This window comes from Mytilus edulis, chromosome 1 (genome assembly GCF_963676685.1).
Source record: "Mytilus edulis chromosome 1, xbMytEdul2.2, whole genome shotgun sequence".
NCBI lineage: Eukaryota > Metazoa > Mollusca > Bivalvia > Mytilida > Mytilidae > Mytilus > Mytilus edulis.
Genome location: NC_092344.1, coordinates 52,678,078 through 52,691,190, shown reverse-complemented (window position 1 = coordinate 52,691,190; position 13,113 = coordinate 52,678,078). Strand labels below are relative to the sequence as shown.

The following is a 13,113-nucleotide window of genomic DNA, read 5'->3' as shown; positions in this document are numbered from 1 at the left end:
CATAAAAATAGTTTTAATGACAATTTCATTTTATTTCATAGTCTCAACTTAAAAATAATTGCTAAATCAATATGATAAAAAAAATCATTATGCCATTTAATATTTTCATACTGACTTCATCAATCCAGCCGTGTGGGTTCGCTTTATATTATTAATACTGATACAGTCAGTATCAATAAGGGCTCGTTTGATATCATAATTTACTGATGAAGTCAGTATTAAAAACAAAACATCATTGAATAATTCTATATATATTGTGCTTATCATTTAATTATATTGTGCTTATCATTTAATTATATTGTGTTTAACATTTCAATATTTTTGTGTCTTTCATATTAATATATTATGCCCACCGTTTTACAATATTAAAGGGAAACTTCGCAAAAAAATCAAAAATTGATATTATGTCCATTCTGTATAAAAATGCTCAAATTTATAGATATTAAAGTTTTATTCCGCTAAATAAGAGATCACCATCGATTTTAAATTTTGAGTATCAGTTCTCTGCTTTCCGCCATCTTGTCACCTTCTCCGATGAAAAATCCCGATATGTCTATAAACCACAAAGGAACAAAACTACAGTAAACGATGTAGTCGTAATTGCGTGTCGATATCTTGTCAATCGTACGGTTGTTTTATCTGACTGACTAACTTGATACGGAAAATGGTCTTATATTTTTAAATAACCATATAGTCTGTTATTTTTAAACTGTTAATATTGTAATTAGTTAAAAAGTCAAAGTTCAAATCATAAATAAGTGTTCCGTGGAAATTGTTTTCGAAAATCTAATTCGTTCATAATTCTTTCAAGTAATAAACTTTATTTAAATAAATTCGGATCTTCCCTCATCGGATCACCAGCATGGCTAAAGGTATTACTCCCAAAGGTATTGGAAGGGGTGTAAGGTGACACGTCCAGGTATTCAATCGATTTCCTGTCCGGCGGGCTTGCAAGTTCATGCATCGTTTCACTTCTGTAGGTATTGATCAGTGTACACGACCGTTACTTATAACTTTCCATTTTGAACTATCAGGTGCATGTATAATATACATTTTTGTCTTGCGTGTCCGAAAGTGATATAATATACTAGTCATTACTGAACTCATACGCTTGTTTATAAATAACATTTCTGGTGTAAATAATATTATTTATAAAAAAAAAATAATACAAAAAAAAAAAATTGAAGAAATACAAATCTATTTACATATTTTTCCAAGGGTTAATTTGGGAAAATGTAATATATACTCGTTGTCAATAGTTTAGGACAGATTGGAACATACCAGAATTATTGATTTAAAAAAATGTGCGCACTTGTCGACGATTCGTGTATACATACGCCTGGGTAGAAAGTTGCGGAACTATAGTCAGTAGCGCAATTTAAAATATGTATACATGTATACATTGAACATAAGAAAGAAACATACATTTTGTGTAAATTGTGGTAAAAGTTTTGTAAATAGACTAGTCCACGTATGCCAACAGTATGTAATCAACGAATTCGATAGACTATTGTATACCAAAAGAAGAAGAAGAAAAAAAAGAAACAATTTGATTTAAATACAGGTCAATTTATAACTTGCTTTGGTTCATCGAAGTTAAGAACATAGTAAACTCACAGATTTATATATCAATTAGATTGTTCTCGAATAAAGGACGAAATTCGTCATCATCACAATTGTTCCAACATTCATGTAAAATATATGCAACTGGACGTACACTAATAATCCCCAAGGGATGTGAATATTTTCTAGGAAAACTATTGAGTATCAATTTCGGGATTTATTTTCTTTCTTGATATTCAATGACAGCAAGTTAAAGAATAAACTGCTTGTCGGATATTTGTCCGCTTTAGGGGTATTCTTGCAAGTTGAACAGACTTATAATAACATTCAAAAATAGGGAAAGATAACATTAAATTCGTTGTCTTTAATTTTAAACATCGTTGGTCAAATAGTTATTTAAGTATATATATACGTTGGGAGACGACGATTATTATAGTAGTCTCAGATTTTAATAAGGACGTTCCCGATTATGAATAAATTTGGTCGACGTTTTTCACACTTGAAAAGAATATCTATTCGTAATTTTTCGATTCCATTCCAATACAAAAGTATTTTTTCTTTATTTGTACATATTATATTCCGCTTCGGTATGTTATCTTCAGATAGTTTCATATATTAATTAATACATGGCTTTCAAAAGTCTAAATGTAAGTGTTCTCGTACATTTTTTCGCCTAATAAAGACAAATAAAAATGATTTAGTAAAGCTATTTCTAATTTCTAAGTCCCCCTTTTTTATGAGACATAAATCAAGGACAAGACTTGTATATCATTTCATTCTGACATATGAATTAAGTTTCCCGTCTTTAACCGAAAATTGTGTATTTCTTAGTAAATTAACTTATTTGAATTCAAATAAATAATAGCACCAAATATAATTAAATAATTCCACGGCGACCAATTTTTATTTGTCACCAACTTGAATATGTATTTTTAATGTGTGTATTAAATGCTCCCACTGATCCGAATAGACAGTCACACCTGGCAAGGTGTGCCCTAGAGGCGTGGTTAAATACCGAAGTGCAAATAACAATTTACCTTTCAACAAGCCATCTACGAGTATTGTCACAGAACCGTGAATACACACATCGTATAAACCTAGTCATAGCAGAGATAGTAAAAGGTCAATAATAATACACCAACATATTGTCTTGACAGATTATTGTACTTTAATTTGTTCACCTTATCAGTCCGAAAATGCATTTATTAAAAATAAATTTATAACTTTTTGTGTTGTCTACAAAAATAATTCGAATATATACGTTTAACATAGATAATTTATCTCACGAATGAGTACAATTGAACGCCTGTGCGTTTTATCTTCTTATTATCGGATGGTTATTAGATAAAGGATAAGTCATCGGCGCGCTTACGATTACGTTAAAATATGATTAAAAACCAAGACTTTTAATGATTGTATTTTAAATCCTGGCATGCAAAAATCAGGAGAAAACGTCACGACCTACAGGAAGTAGTTGATATTTTTTCATTAATTATTGAATTTCTCCTTTATTACTGCACATATAGCGATAAAACTTTGTGAATATATATATTATGTCATAATGAACATATTTAAACCATAAGTAAAAAATCGTGAATTTTCCCTTTAAGGTAAATATTATTTTGATACATTACGGTTAACTTTTAATATATTTCAATATGTTATATTATTTTAGTATCATTTCAGTTATTCTGTATATACGTATAATCCCTGACGTTTTTTCTAGTGATTGATTAACCATAAACCCTGAAAATGTTAGTGATTATATATAATCCCTAAACTAACCAGTTATTATACATAAATCCCTGAAAATTTTAGGGATTCTACATAATCCCTGATTATACAAATTCACTGTAACATATACATATATCAATATATGTGAATGAAATATATTTTTGTACTTATGCGATTTGTAATTGAATGAAAAGCATCAAAATAACCCTTAACCCTTTTTTAAATTTTTAAATATATTATTATAAAAGTAATACCTTTATTATTTGTGGATTCTCTTTCTTCTTCAAACTTTTGTATGATTTCCTGGAGCTCTTCTTCCACATATGAATGTCCTCTGATTTTACATAAAACTTTCCTAGCCTCAACTTCTTTACCTTTACTTATCAGCCATCTTGGACTCTCCGGAAGAAAGAAAAACCCAACAAACTGAATTGCAGATGGAACACCTGCCAATCCAAACATATATCTGAAAGATATTCAAATATTTACAAAAACTCATTACAAGCAAACAAAAATTGAACAATAAAAATATCAAATGAAATAGAATTAATAGGGATTTATCTTTTTTATTCCAGCAGAGGCTTAAAAAATATTCATTTTCACCTAGATATTTATGAATTTTGTCATCAACTTTATATAAGTAAACATTACTCATGCAGTTTCAGAGAGGTAGATTTTTTTAAATTGTCCATTAGAATAATAAATATTAACTCTGGTGGCCATATTTAACAAATTTAAGTTGCTAGTATGGGACCTTTCATACTTGTAAGACTTTGCCCCCCGCAGAGCTATAGAAAAACAGTACATTAACGGGTGTTACACGGACTCTTTTTAGACGATACATGGACTCTTTTTAGTTGTTACATGGACACTTTTTATGAATAGAATCACTGGTGCATGATCAGTGAGTTCATGGGCACTTTAACTTTCAATTAGATTTGAACTTTTTGGTTCACCGACTTATTTCCTGTTTTTTTATTGAACAAAATATTTACGTTAGCATCAATATCTTTTTCCGAAACATTTCCAGTAAAATACTATTCATAACAGTACACTAGGAATTAGACATTTAACTTTAAAAGGGGGTATGGTTTTCTCCTTAAATAGATATTTTAATCCCAAATTTTATGAGAAAAAAATTATTGTGGTCAAGCAGATGACAAATTAATGTTTTGCTTTATTCCTGATTTTCCGAATACCGTAAATAGTGCTAATTTAAACAAAAGCATTTGAGTAATTATACTAAAAAAATAACAAACCGCCCCCTTTATGTAGCAAAATAGTCAGTCAATAAATGTTTTCTTCAATATATGGACATGAATAGTATTTTGGACAATACTGAAAGTAAAGAAATGATGGTACTGACGTGCATATTTCAATAACTAGAGGCTCTAAAGAGCCTGTGTCGCTCACCTTGGTCTTGTGCATATTAAACAATGGACACGGATAAATTCATGACAAAATTGTGTTTTGGTGATAGTGATGTGTTTGTAGATCTTATTTTACTAAACATTCTTGTTGCTACAATTATCTCTATCTATAATGAACTTGGCCCAGTAATTACAGGGGAAAATGTTTTCTAAAAATTTACAAAAATTTATGAAAAATGTTAAAAATTAACTATAAAGGGCAATAACTCCTTAAGGGGTCAATTGACTATTTTGGTCATGTAAACTTATTTGTAGATATTATTTTGCTGAACGTTATTGCTGAATACAGTTTATCTCTATCTATAATAATATTCAAGATAATAGCCAAAAACAGCAAAAATTCCCTAAAATTACCAATTCAGGGGCAGCAACCCAATAACGGGTTGTCGGATTCATCTGAAAATTTTAAGGCAGATAGATCTTGACCTGATAAACAATTTTACTCCGTCAGATTTGCTCTAAATGCTTTGGTTTTTGAGTTATAAGCCAAAAACTGCATTTTACCCCTATGTTCTATTTTTAGCCATGGCGGCCATCTTGGTTGGTTGGCCGGGTCACGCCACACATTTTTTAAACAAGTTACCCCTATGATGATTGTGGCCAAGTTTAGTTTAATTTGGCCCAGTAGTTTCAGAGAAGAAGATTTTTGTAAAAGATTACTAAGATTTACGAAAAAATGGTTAGAAATTGACTATAAAGGGCAATAACTCCTTCAGGGGTCAACTGACCATTATGGTCATGCTGACTTATTTGTAAATCTTACTTTGCTGAACATTATTGCTGTTTACAGTTTAGGCCAATTAAAATTAATTGATAGATTTTCATCCCCGCCCGCCCCGATTTTTTTTTTATTTTTGAAATAAATACGATTTCTGGATTTTGTTCATTTCCGTTACCGGTAACCATCGATAATTTCATTTCATGTAAAACTTCCTGTTTCAAATTTCGGTTTTCTTATTTCTTAGAGTATTCTTACTGAATGATTAAGTCGATATATTCTGCTGATCTATGATGAAAACATCATTTACCGAGAATAGAGATTGATTACGAGAAGGGCGTGAAATATTTGGGTTACGAGTAATACGCTGTGTCCAAGAACGCAAATCGCCGTAGCGTATGTCACAAATGACACAAATGTATGTGAGTAAAACACCTTGGATTAATTTTATTTATGCAATGACTTTGTGTCAAGAAATTTGGACTGTGAATGAAACCCAAAAGTGTTACAATCGTGGAACACATTTGACTGGAATAAAGAAATTGACACAAGCATGAACTTTTTAGATTGGTGACCGTATATTGAATTAAAAAAAATCAACAAACATATGCATTTTTAATTTATTAATTCATAGCAAGCTCTTAGATTCAGATTTAGCTTTTATTTCGTTTTTTGTAGAAATAGAGAAAATATCCTCTGTCCCAATACCCACGATCGAGTCATTAAACAACGTTATGTTCTACATTGTAATTAAGTTTGCATCTTTCACATTAAGGACCAAACCTATTAATTAAACACTGTTTGAGTTCATTTTATTCTGTACTTATCGTACTTGTGTTGCATACCAATGCATTTGCTTCATTTTATTAGGACAACAAAACATTGCTTAGAAAGCAAAATACATTTGATGTAGGTAGTCCAACTGAAGAGCTAGAGCATTTCTCCACATTTCTGCTGCATGCTTTACTATAAAATAGGTTTCTAAAGTGGCAATTACATGAAGAACAGTGGTTGCCAATCAGAGATATATATTTATAATTTTGAGAAAGCGGAACCAGCATATGGAGTATATGTGTCTCAATTGATACGTTACTCTAGAGCTAGCTCAAAGTACGTTGATTTTGTTGAACGAGGAATACTGCTTTCTCAAAAGTTGCTAAGACAGGCCTATGAATCAATCAAATTAAGGTCATCACTCAAGCAATTTAATGGTCGCCATCATGAGCTGATTGGCCATTATGACAAAAGTGTGTCAGAAATCATGTCTCAGTGATTCAGTCATAACAACCTTTCATCATTACCGAACTGAACAAAGAAATAACCCGACGGGTGCCGTATGCTGTGCAGGAAATGCTTACCATTCCGGAGCACCTGATTTCACCCCTGGTTTTTAGTGGAGTTCGTGTTGTTTCCTACTTATTATTTGTAACTGTTGATGTAAATGTCTTTTGGTTTTATGGGTCTTTGGTTACTCCTTGGTTTTGATTGTTATTGTCTGATACACGATACCTTATGGATGTATTTACATGATATAAGCTTATTATAACACTTTCATATATAAATAACACATGACAAGAAGGTTTCATATGAAATAAAATTTTAAAAATAAAATCCTCCCACCCGCCCCATTTTTTTCAAAAATTTTGATGAAAATCTACTTATTAATTTTAGTTGGCCTTATCTCTATCTATAATAAAATTCAAGATAATAACCAAAAACAGCAAAATTTCCTTAAAATTACCAATTCAGGGGCAGCAACCCAACAACAGGTTGTCCGATTCATCTGAAAATTTCAGGACAGATAAATTTTGACCTGATAAACACTTTTACCGCATGTCAGATTGGCTCTAAATGCTTTGGTTTTTGAGTTATAAGCCAAAAACTGCATTTTACCCCTATGTTCTATTTTTAGCCATGGCGGCCATCTTGGTTGGTTGGCCGGGTCACGCCACAAATTTTTTAAACAAGATATCCCAAAGATGATTGTGGCCAAGTTTGGATTAATTTCGCCCAGTAGTTTCAGAGGAGAAGATTTTTGTAAAAGATTACTAAGATTTACGAAAAATGGTTAGAAATTGACTATAAAGGGCAATAACTCCTAAAGGAGTCAACTGACCATTTTGGTCATGTTGACTTATTTGTAAATCTTACTTTGCTGAACATTATTGCTGTTTACAGTTTATCTCTATCTATAATAATATTCAAGATAATAGCCAAAAACAGCAAAAATTCCCTAAAATTACCAGTTCAGGGGCAGCAACCCAATAACGGGTTGTCGGATTCATTTGAAAATTTGAGGGCAGATAGATCTTGACATGATAAACAATTTTACCCCCATGTCAGATTTGCTCTAAATGCTTTGGTTTTTGAGTTATAAGCCAAAAACTGCATTTTACCCCTATGTTCTATTTTTAGCCATGGCAGCCATCTTGGTTGGTTGGCCGGGTCACGCCACACATATTTTAAACTAGATACCCCAATGATGATTGTGGCCAAGTTTGGTTTAATTTGGCCCAGTAGTTTCAGAGGAGAAGACAACGACGCCGGACGCCGGACGCCAAGTGATGGGAAAAGCTCACTTGGCCCTTCGGGCCAGGTGAGCTAAAAATAAGACAGGAAATAAGTAAATAAAAATAAAATCTTATCAAAAGATAAAATCCCTATCAACTCACCAATGCACGATTGCTACTCTAAAAAGTGTTCATGTAATACATGTCCAAATAAGCAGCAAATCTAGAAGAAAATAATTCAACTTATGTCATCAATTTTGGGCGGTAAGCTGCGATTGGATCATAATGACACGTGTTTAATCCTGATCAACACTTGCAGATCTAGAGACGAGTATGAATTAAAAAAAAATAAAGTATATGCCTGAATATATATATAATATTAAGACACAATCCTTTTTTTCATAAACATTTCATTTACTAATGAAGTATGAAAGTCATTTTTTTGATAAATTTATATTGTTATCGAATTTATATCAGTGGTAGATCCAGGTCCAAATCAAGGACAAAACAGGGGGGGTCCAATTTTATGTCACCATTTAAATGCATTGATCGTCCAAAAAAGGGTTGTTCCACCCCCGGGACCCCCCACCACTGAATATTAAATTCATGTATTTGGCAACAAACGCACAATTTTTACAATTTTTTAGGGGGGAATGGGGGGATGGAATGACACATCCTGCATTTTTTATCAAAAATAAAGATCACAGCCTGTTTATTTTAAAATGAATTAGCCCATTTTTTCCCCGCTTTCCGTTTCATCTATATTCCAGGTGCTCCGCAGGGCGCAGCTTTATACGACCGCAGAGGTCGAACCCTGAACAGTTGGGGCAAGTATGGACAAAACATTCTAGCGTGATACAGCTCTGAATTTGGATTGTGATCAAATTTTTGACATTACATGGGTTTTTTTTTACACAAAACAAATGTCAAGATTTTACAAATTTTACAATTAAAGATTTCTTCTTCAAACTTTTTAAATCTAAAATGAAATAGTTGACACAGCATAGGTTTCTGACACAGAATGAATGTGGTCTAATGAACTTAAAAGTTTGTTTTTGCCTTTTAGCAATTCACTATGCTGTTGAATATTAATCCTCTCAAAAAAATGTTTGAAGAAATTTTCTTTTTATTTATGAAATCTGAAATGAGAAAAATTTAACCCCCCCCCCCCCCTTTTTTCACATCCCTGTTTCCCTTTTTCCAAAACTGATATCAATTCAAATTTCTAATGGAGTTTGCAACAATAACTACTCTTTTAAATACATCATAAAATATTAAAATGTAATATAAAGTGCTTGTTATCACTGAATGGTAAAGATTGGTTGGTAGTAAAAGTGAATATACATTGTTTATTGTATAAAACAATAAAAAAAACTTCATCAGCAACATTTTATATTATGCAAATTTCCAATGAAGTTATTTACATAAAGTTATTGGCAAATAAAAATAGAAAATGACATCATAGTCATGTCTGGCAAATGTCCAACATACATTATCTAAAAACATTTTAGATAAGATAAGGAAATAAGATGTAAAAAAACTGCTTGTTATCACTGAATGGTAAAGATTATTTTAATTTATCAGTTGGTAGTAAAAAGTGAATATACATTGTATATTGTATATAACAAAGATTTAAGTTGATTCTGGACAAAGAAATATAACTCCAATTAAAAAAAAATCTTGCTATTGCACAATATTTTGCAATTAGATATTTCTTGCTTACTATTCTGGACAAAGAAAGATAACTCTAATTAAAAAAAAATTTGCTATTTCACAATATTGTGCAATTAGATATTTCTTGCCATTGCGCAATACTGTGCAATTGAAAAGACTTGCTATTGCACAACACTTAATATAATAATTTTAGATCCTGATTTGGACCAACTTGAAAACTGGGCCCATAATAAAAAATCTAAGTACATTTTTAGATTCAGCATATCAAAGAACCTAACTGATTCATTTTTTGTCAAAATCAAACTAAGTTTAATTTTGGACCCTTTGGACCTTAATGTAGACCAATTTGAAAACGGGACCAAAAGTTAAGAATCTACATACACAGTCATGACAATTAGATTTGGCATATCAAAGAACCCCAATTATTCAATTTTGATGAAATCAAACAAAGTTTAATTTTGGACCCTTTGGGCCCCTTATTCTGTTGGGAATAAAACTCCCAAAATCAATACCAACCTTCCTTTTATGGTCATAAACCTTGTGTTTAAATTTCATAGATTTCTATTTACTTATACTAACGTTATGGTGCGAAAACCAAGAAAAATGCTTATTTGGGTCCCTTTTTGGCCCCTAATTCCTAAACTGTTGGGACCTAAACTCCCAAAATCAATACCAACCTTCCTTTTGTAGTCATTAACATTGTGTTTAAATTTCATTGATTTCTATTTACTTAAACTAAAGTTATTGTGCGAAAACCAAGAATAATGCTTATTTGGGCCCTTTTTTGGCCCCTAATTCCTAAACTGTTGAAACCTAAACTCCCAAAATCAATCCCAACCGTTCTTTTGTGGTCATAAACCTTGTGTCAAAATTTCATAGATTTCTATTAACTTAAACTAAAGTTATAGTGCGAAAACCAAGAAAATGCTTATTTGGGCCCTTTTTGGCCCCTAATTCCTAAAATGTTGGGACCAAAACTCCCAAAATCAATACCAACCTTCCTTTTGTGGTCATAAACCTTGTGTTAAAATTTCATAGATTTCCATTCACTTTTACTAAAGTTAGAGTGCGAAAACTAAAAGTATTCGGACGCCGGACGACGACGACGACGCCGACGCCAACGTGATAGCAATATACGACGAAAAATTTTTCAAAAAATTGCCTCGGACCTTGACCTGACTACTCGTGCAGAAAAACTATCCGGCAACGGTTGTTATCGGCCTCTTTCTTTGTTACCTTTGTATTTTATCTAATACATAATTTCCGCAGTGTTTGTCAATCACCCAAGTTCTATTGAATAGAGAAGAAATTGAAAATGAGATCTTCAATAAGATTGAATGGAAACTATGTGCCACTTAATAAATGCTGTAATTGTTAAAACACCTGATCAATGATTGATGAGGACTGTTGGTCTTCAAACTATGAACCTTGTCAAATTAAATTAGCAATTTCAGGGTAGATTTTTTTTTAAATTGGCCAATACGGATAAAAATCAAAGTGATGGAAATCACTCATGGAAAGATTAGAAGAGTAGTTTGAATTATTTCATATTAAGGTATGGTGGGGGGAAATGAACATTAATAAAGCACTATTGCTGAAAATTGCATTTACAGCAGGTCTTTAGAAGGAAACTTGCTTTTCCAGTATGAAGATAAAATGAGCTCAAATTAAATAATATGGGTCTCTTAATTTGCACAATTTTATTTAAACTGCAGTTTATATCTTATCGAAATTATGTTGCCGGTTCTGAACATGTTTCAAAAAAACAAAAAAATGCAAAAATTCTTCTAGTAAATGTTACCAACTATCCTTGTAAGACATAAATCTGACCAACAGCTTAAAACTTTAAAGTGTCAACAAACAAAATTGAAAAATGTTGTTATGGGGCATTTTATAAGTTGAAACAGAGGTTATAGGGCATTGAAGATTAAAAGTTTTAGAGTGCCCTTTGAATAATTTTTAAAGTATTTTTCAACACAGGGCATTGAAAATGTACTTTTTCAACGTAACCAATTAAAAAACTTATCTTATTGAAATGTGGATTCTTTCTTGATTGCAAACATATGTATTCACTTCTAATAAAAATTCAAATGACTAAAATAGACATAATGATTGATGGGAAATAAACTAATAAACAATGGTTTGTTATAATTAAAAGTTTTAAAATTTTTAAACTGTTTCAAGCCAATTCCTGATTAAAAAAAAAGTGTACTAATTTAATTGTCAACATGATTGTTGATTAATTACAGATGATAATTGTAAATTCATCAAGTAAATTATAGGCCTTACTTGAATACCTTTTATTTATTCATATTTATATTCATATTTCATTTTTTTTAAGATCTTGTTAATCCATTAATCATTTATCTTTCAGATATAATTTACAGAATCACTTTATGTAATGTAGATCAAAAGTAATTGGCAATAAATAAATCTATCATCCTTAAAAATATAAAACATCTAATATACACATTTGTGCATATTCAATTATGAGGTCAAATACTTGTGTATTAAGAATTATATTGAGTGGTCTGTATAATTATGTAAGACTGAGGTTGATAGGTAATGTGGTCAATTTGATTGGCAGTTTAGGAGGTGGGGCATTGTAATTAAAGGTTCACCTTGTCTCTGATTGTTTAGTGATAATGACAGTTGTCAATCATACTAGTTGAATCAATACCCAGTTACCTAATCAAAATGTTTTTTAAAAGCCTGCACATCAACACACCTTAATGACATACATTCTTGAATGAACTGCTCCAATAATATACCCAGTTTTTTTCAGTTTATATGTGTATTATGTGCACATATATCAGAACCATAGGGAACTATATTTTAGTGTGAATACAGTTAGTAACAGTAGCTAACCTGTCCTGTTGTTAGGGAGGCTGGTGCCTAAGTAAAGATCTAGAACAAGTTCTAATCTTTCCAAAAAAACAAGAGGCTCTTAAGAGCCTATGTCGCTCACCTTGGTCTAGTATGTGCATATTAAACAAAGGACACAGATGGATTCATGACAAAACTGTGTTTTGGTGATGGTGAAATGATGTGTTTGAAGTTCTTACTTTACTGAACGTTCTTGCTACTTACAATTATCTCTATCTATAATGAACTTTGCGGCTTTGCCCATTAGTAACAGAGGAAATTATTTTGTAAAAATTTACAAAAAATTACCAAATTAATGGAAATTGTTAAAAAATTGTCTATAAAAGGCAATAACTCTTTAAGGGGTCAACTGACCATTTTGGTCATGTTGACTTATTTGTAGATCTTACTTTGCTGAACATTATTGCGTTATTATAATAATATTCAAGATAATAGCCAAAAATGGCAAAATTTCTTTAAAAATTACCAATTGGGGGGGGGGGGGGGGGGGCAGCAACCCAACAACCGGTTGTCCAATTCATCTAAAAATTTCAGGGCAGATAGACATTGACTTGATTAACAATTAAACCTCTTGTCAGCTTTGGTTTCAGAGTTATAA

General features: G+C 31.5%; 1 protein-coding gene across 2 annotated transcripts in view; it reads right to left on the bottom strand.

Moving 5' to 3' along the window:
- LOC139513801 (proton myo-inositol cotransporter-like) overlaps positions 1-13,113 on the bottom strand; it is a 78,564-nt gene that overhangs the window by 56,749 nt on the left and 8,702 nt on the right. For both annotated transcript variants that reach the window (XM_071302618.1, XM_071302627.1), the window contains exon 3: positions 3,552-3,763. In XM_071302618.1, the coding sequence (XP_071158719.1) occupies positions 3,552-3,763 (212 nt within the window). The remainder of the gene's footprint in view (positions 1-3,551; positions 3,764-13,113) is intronic.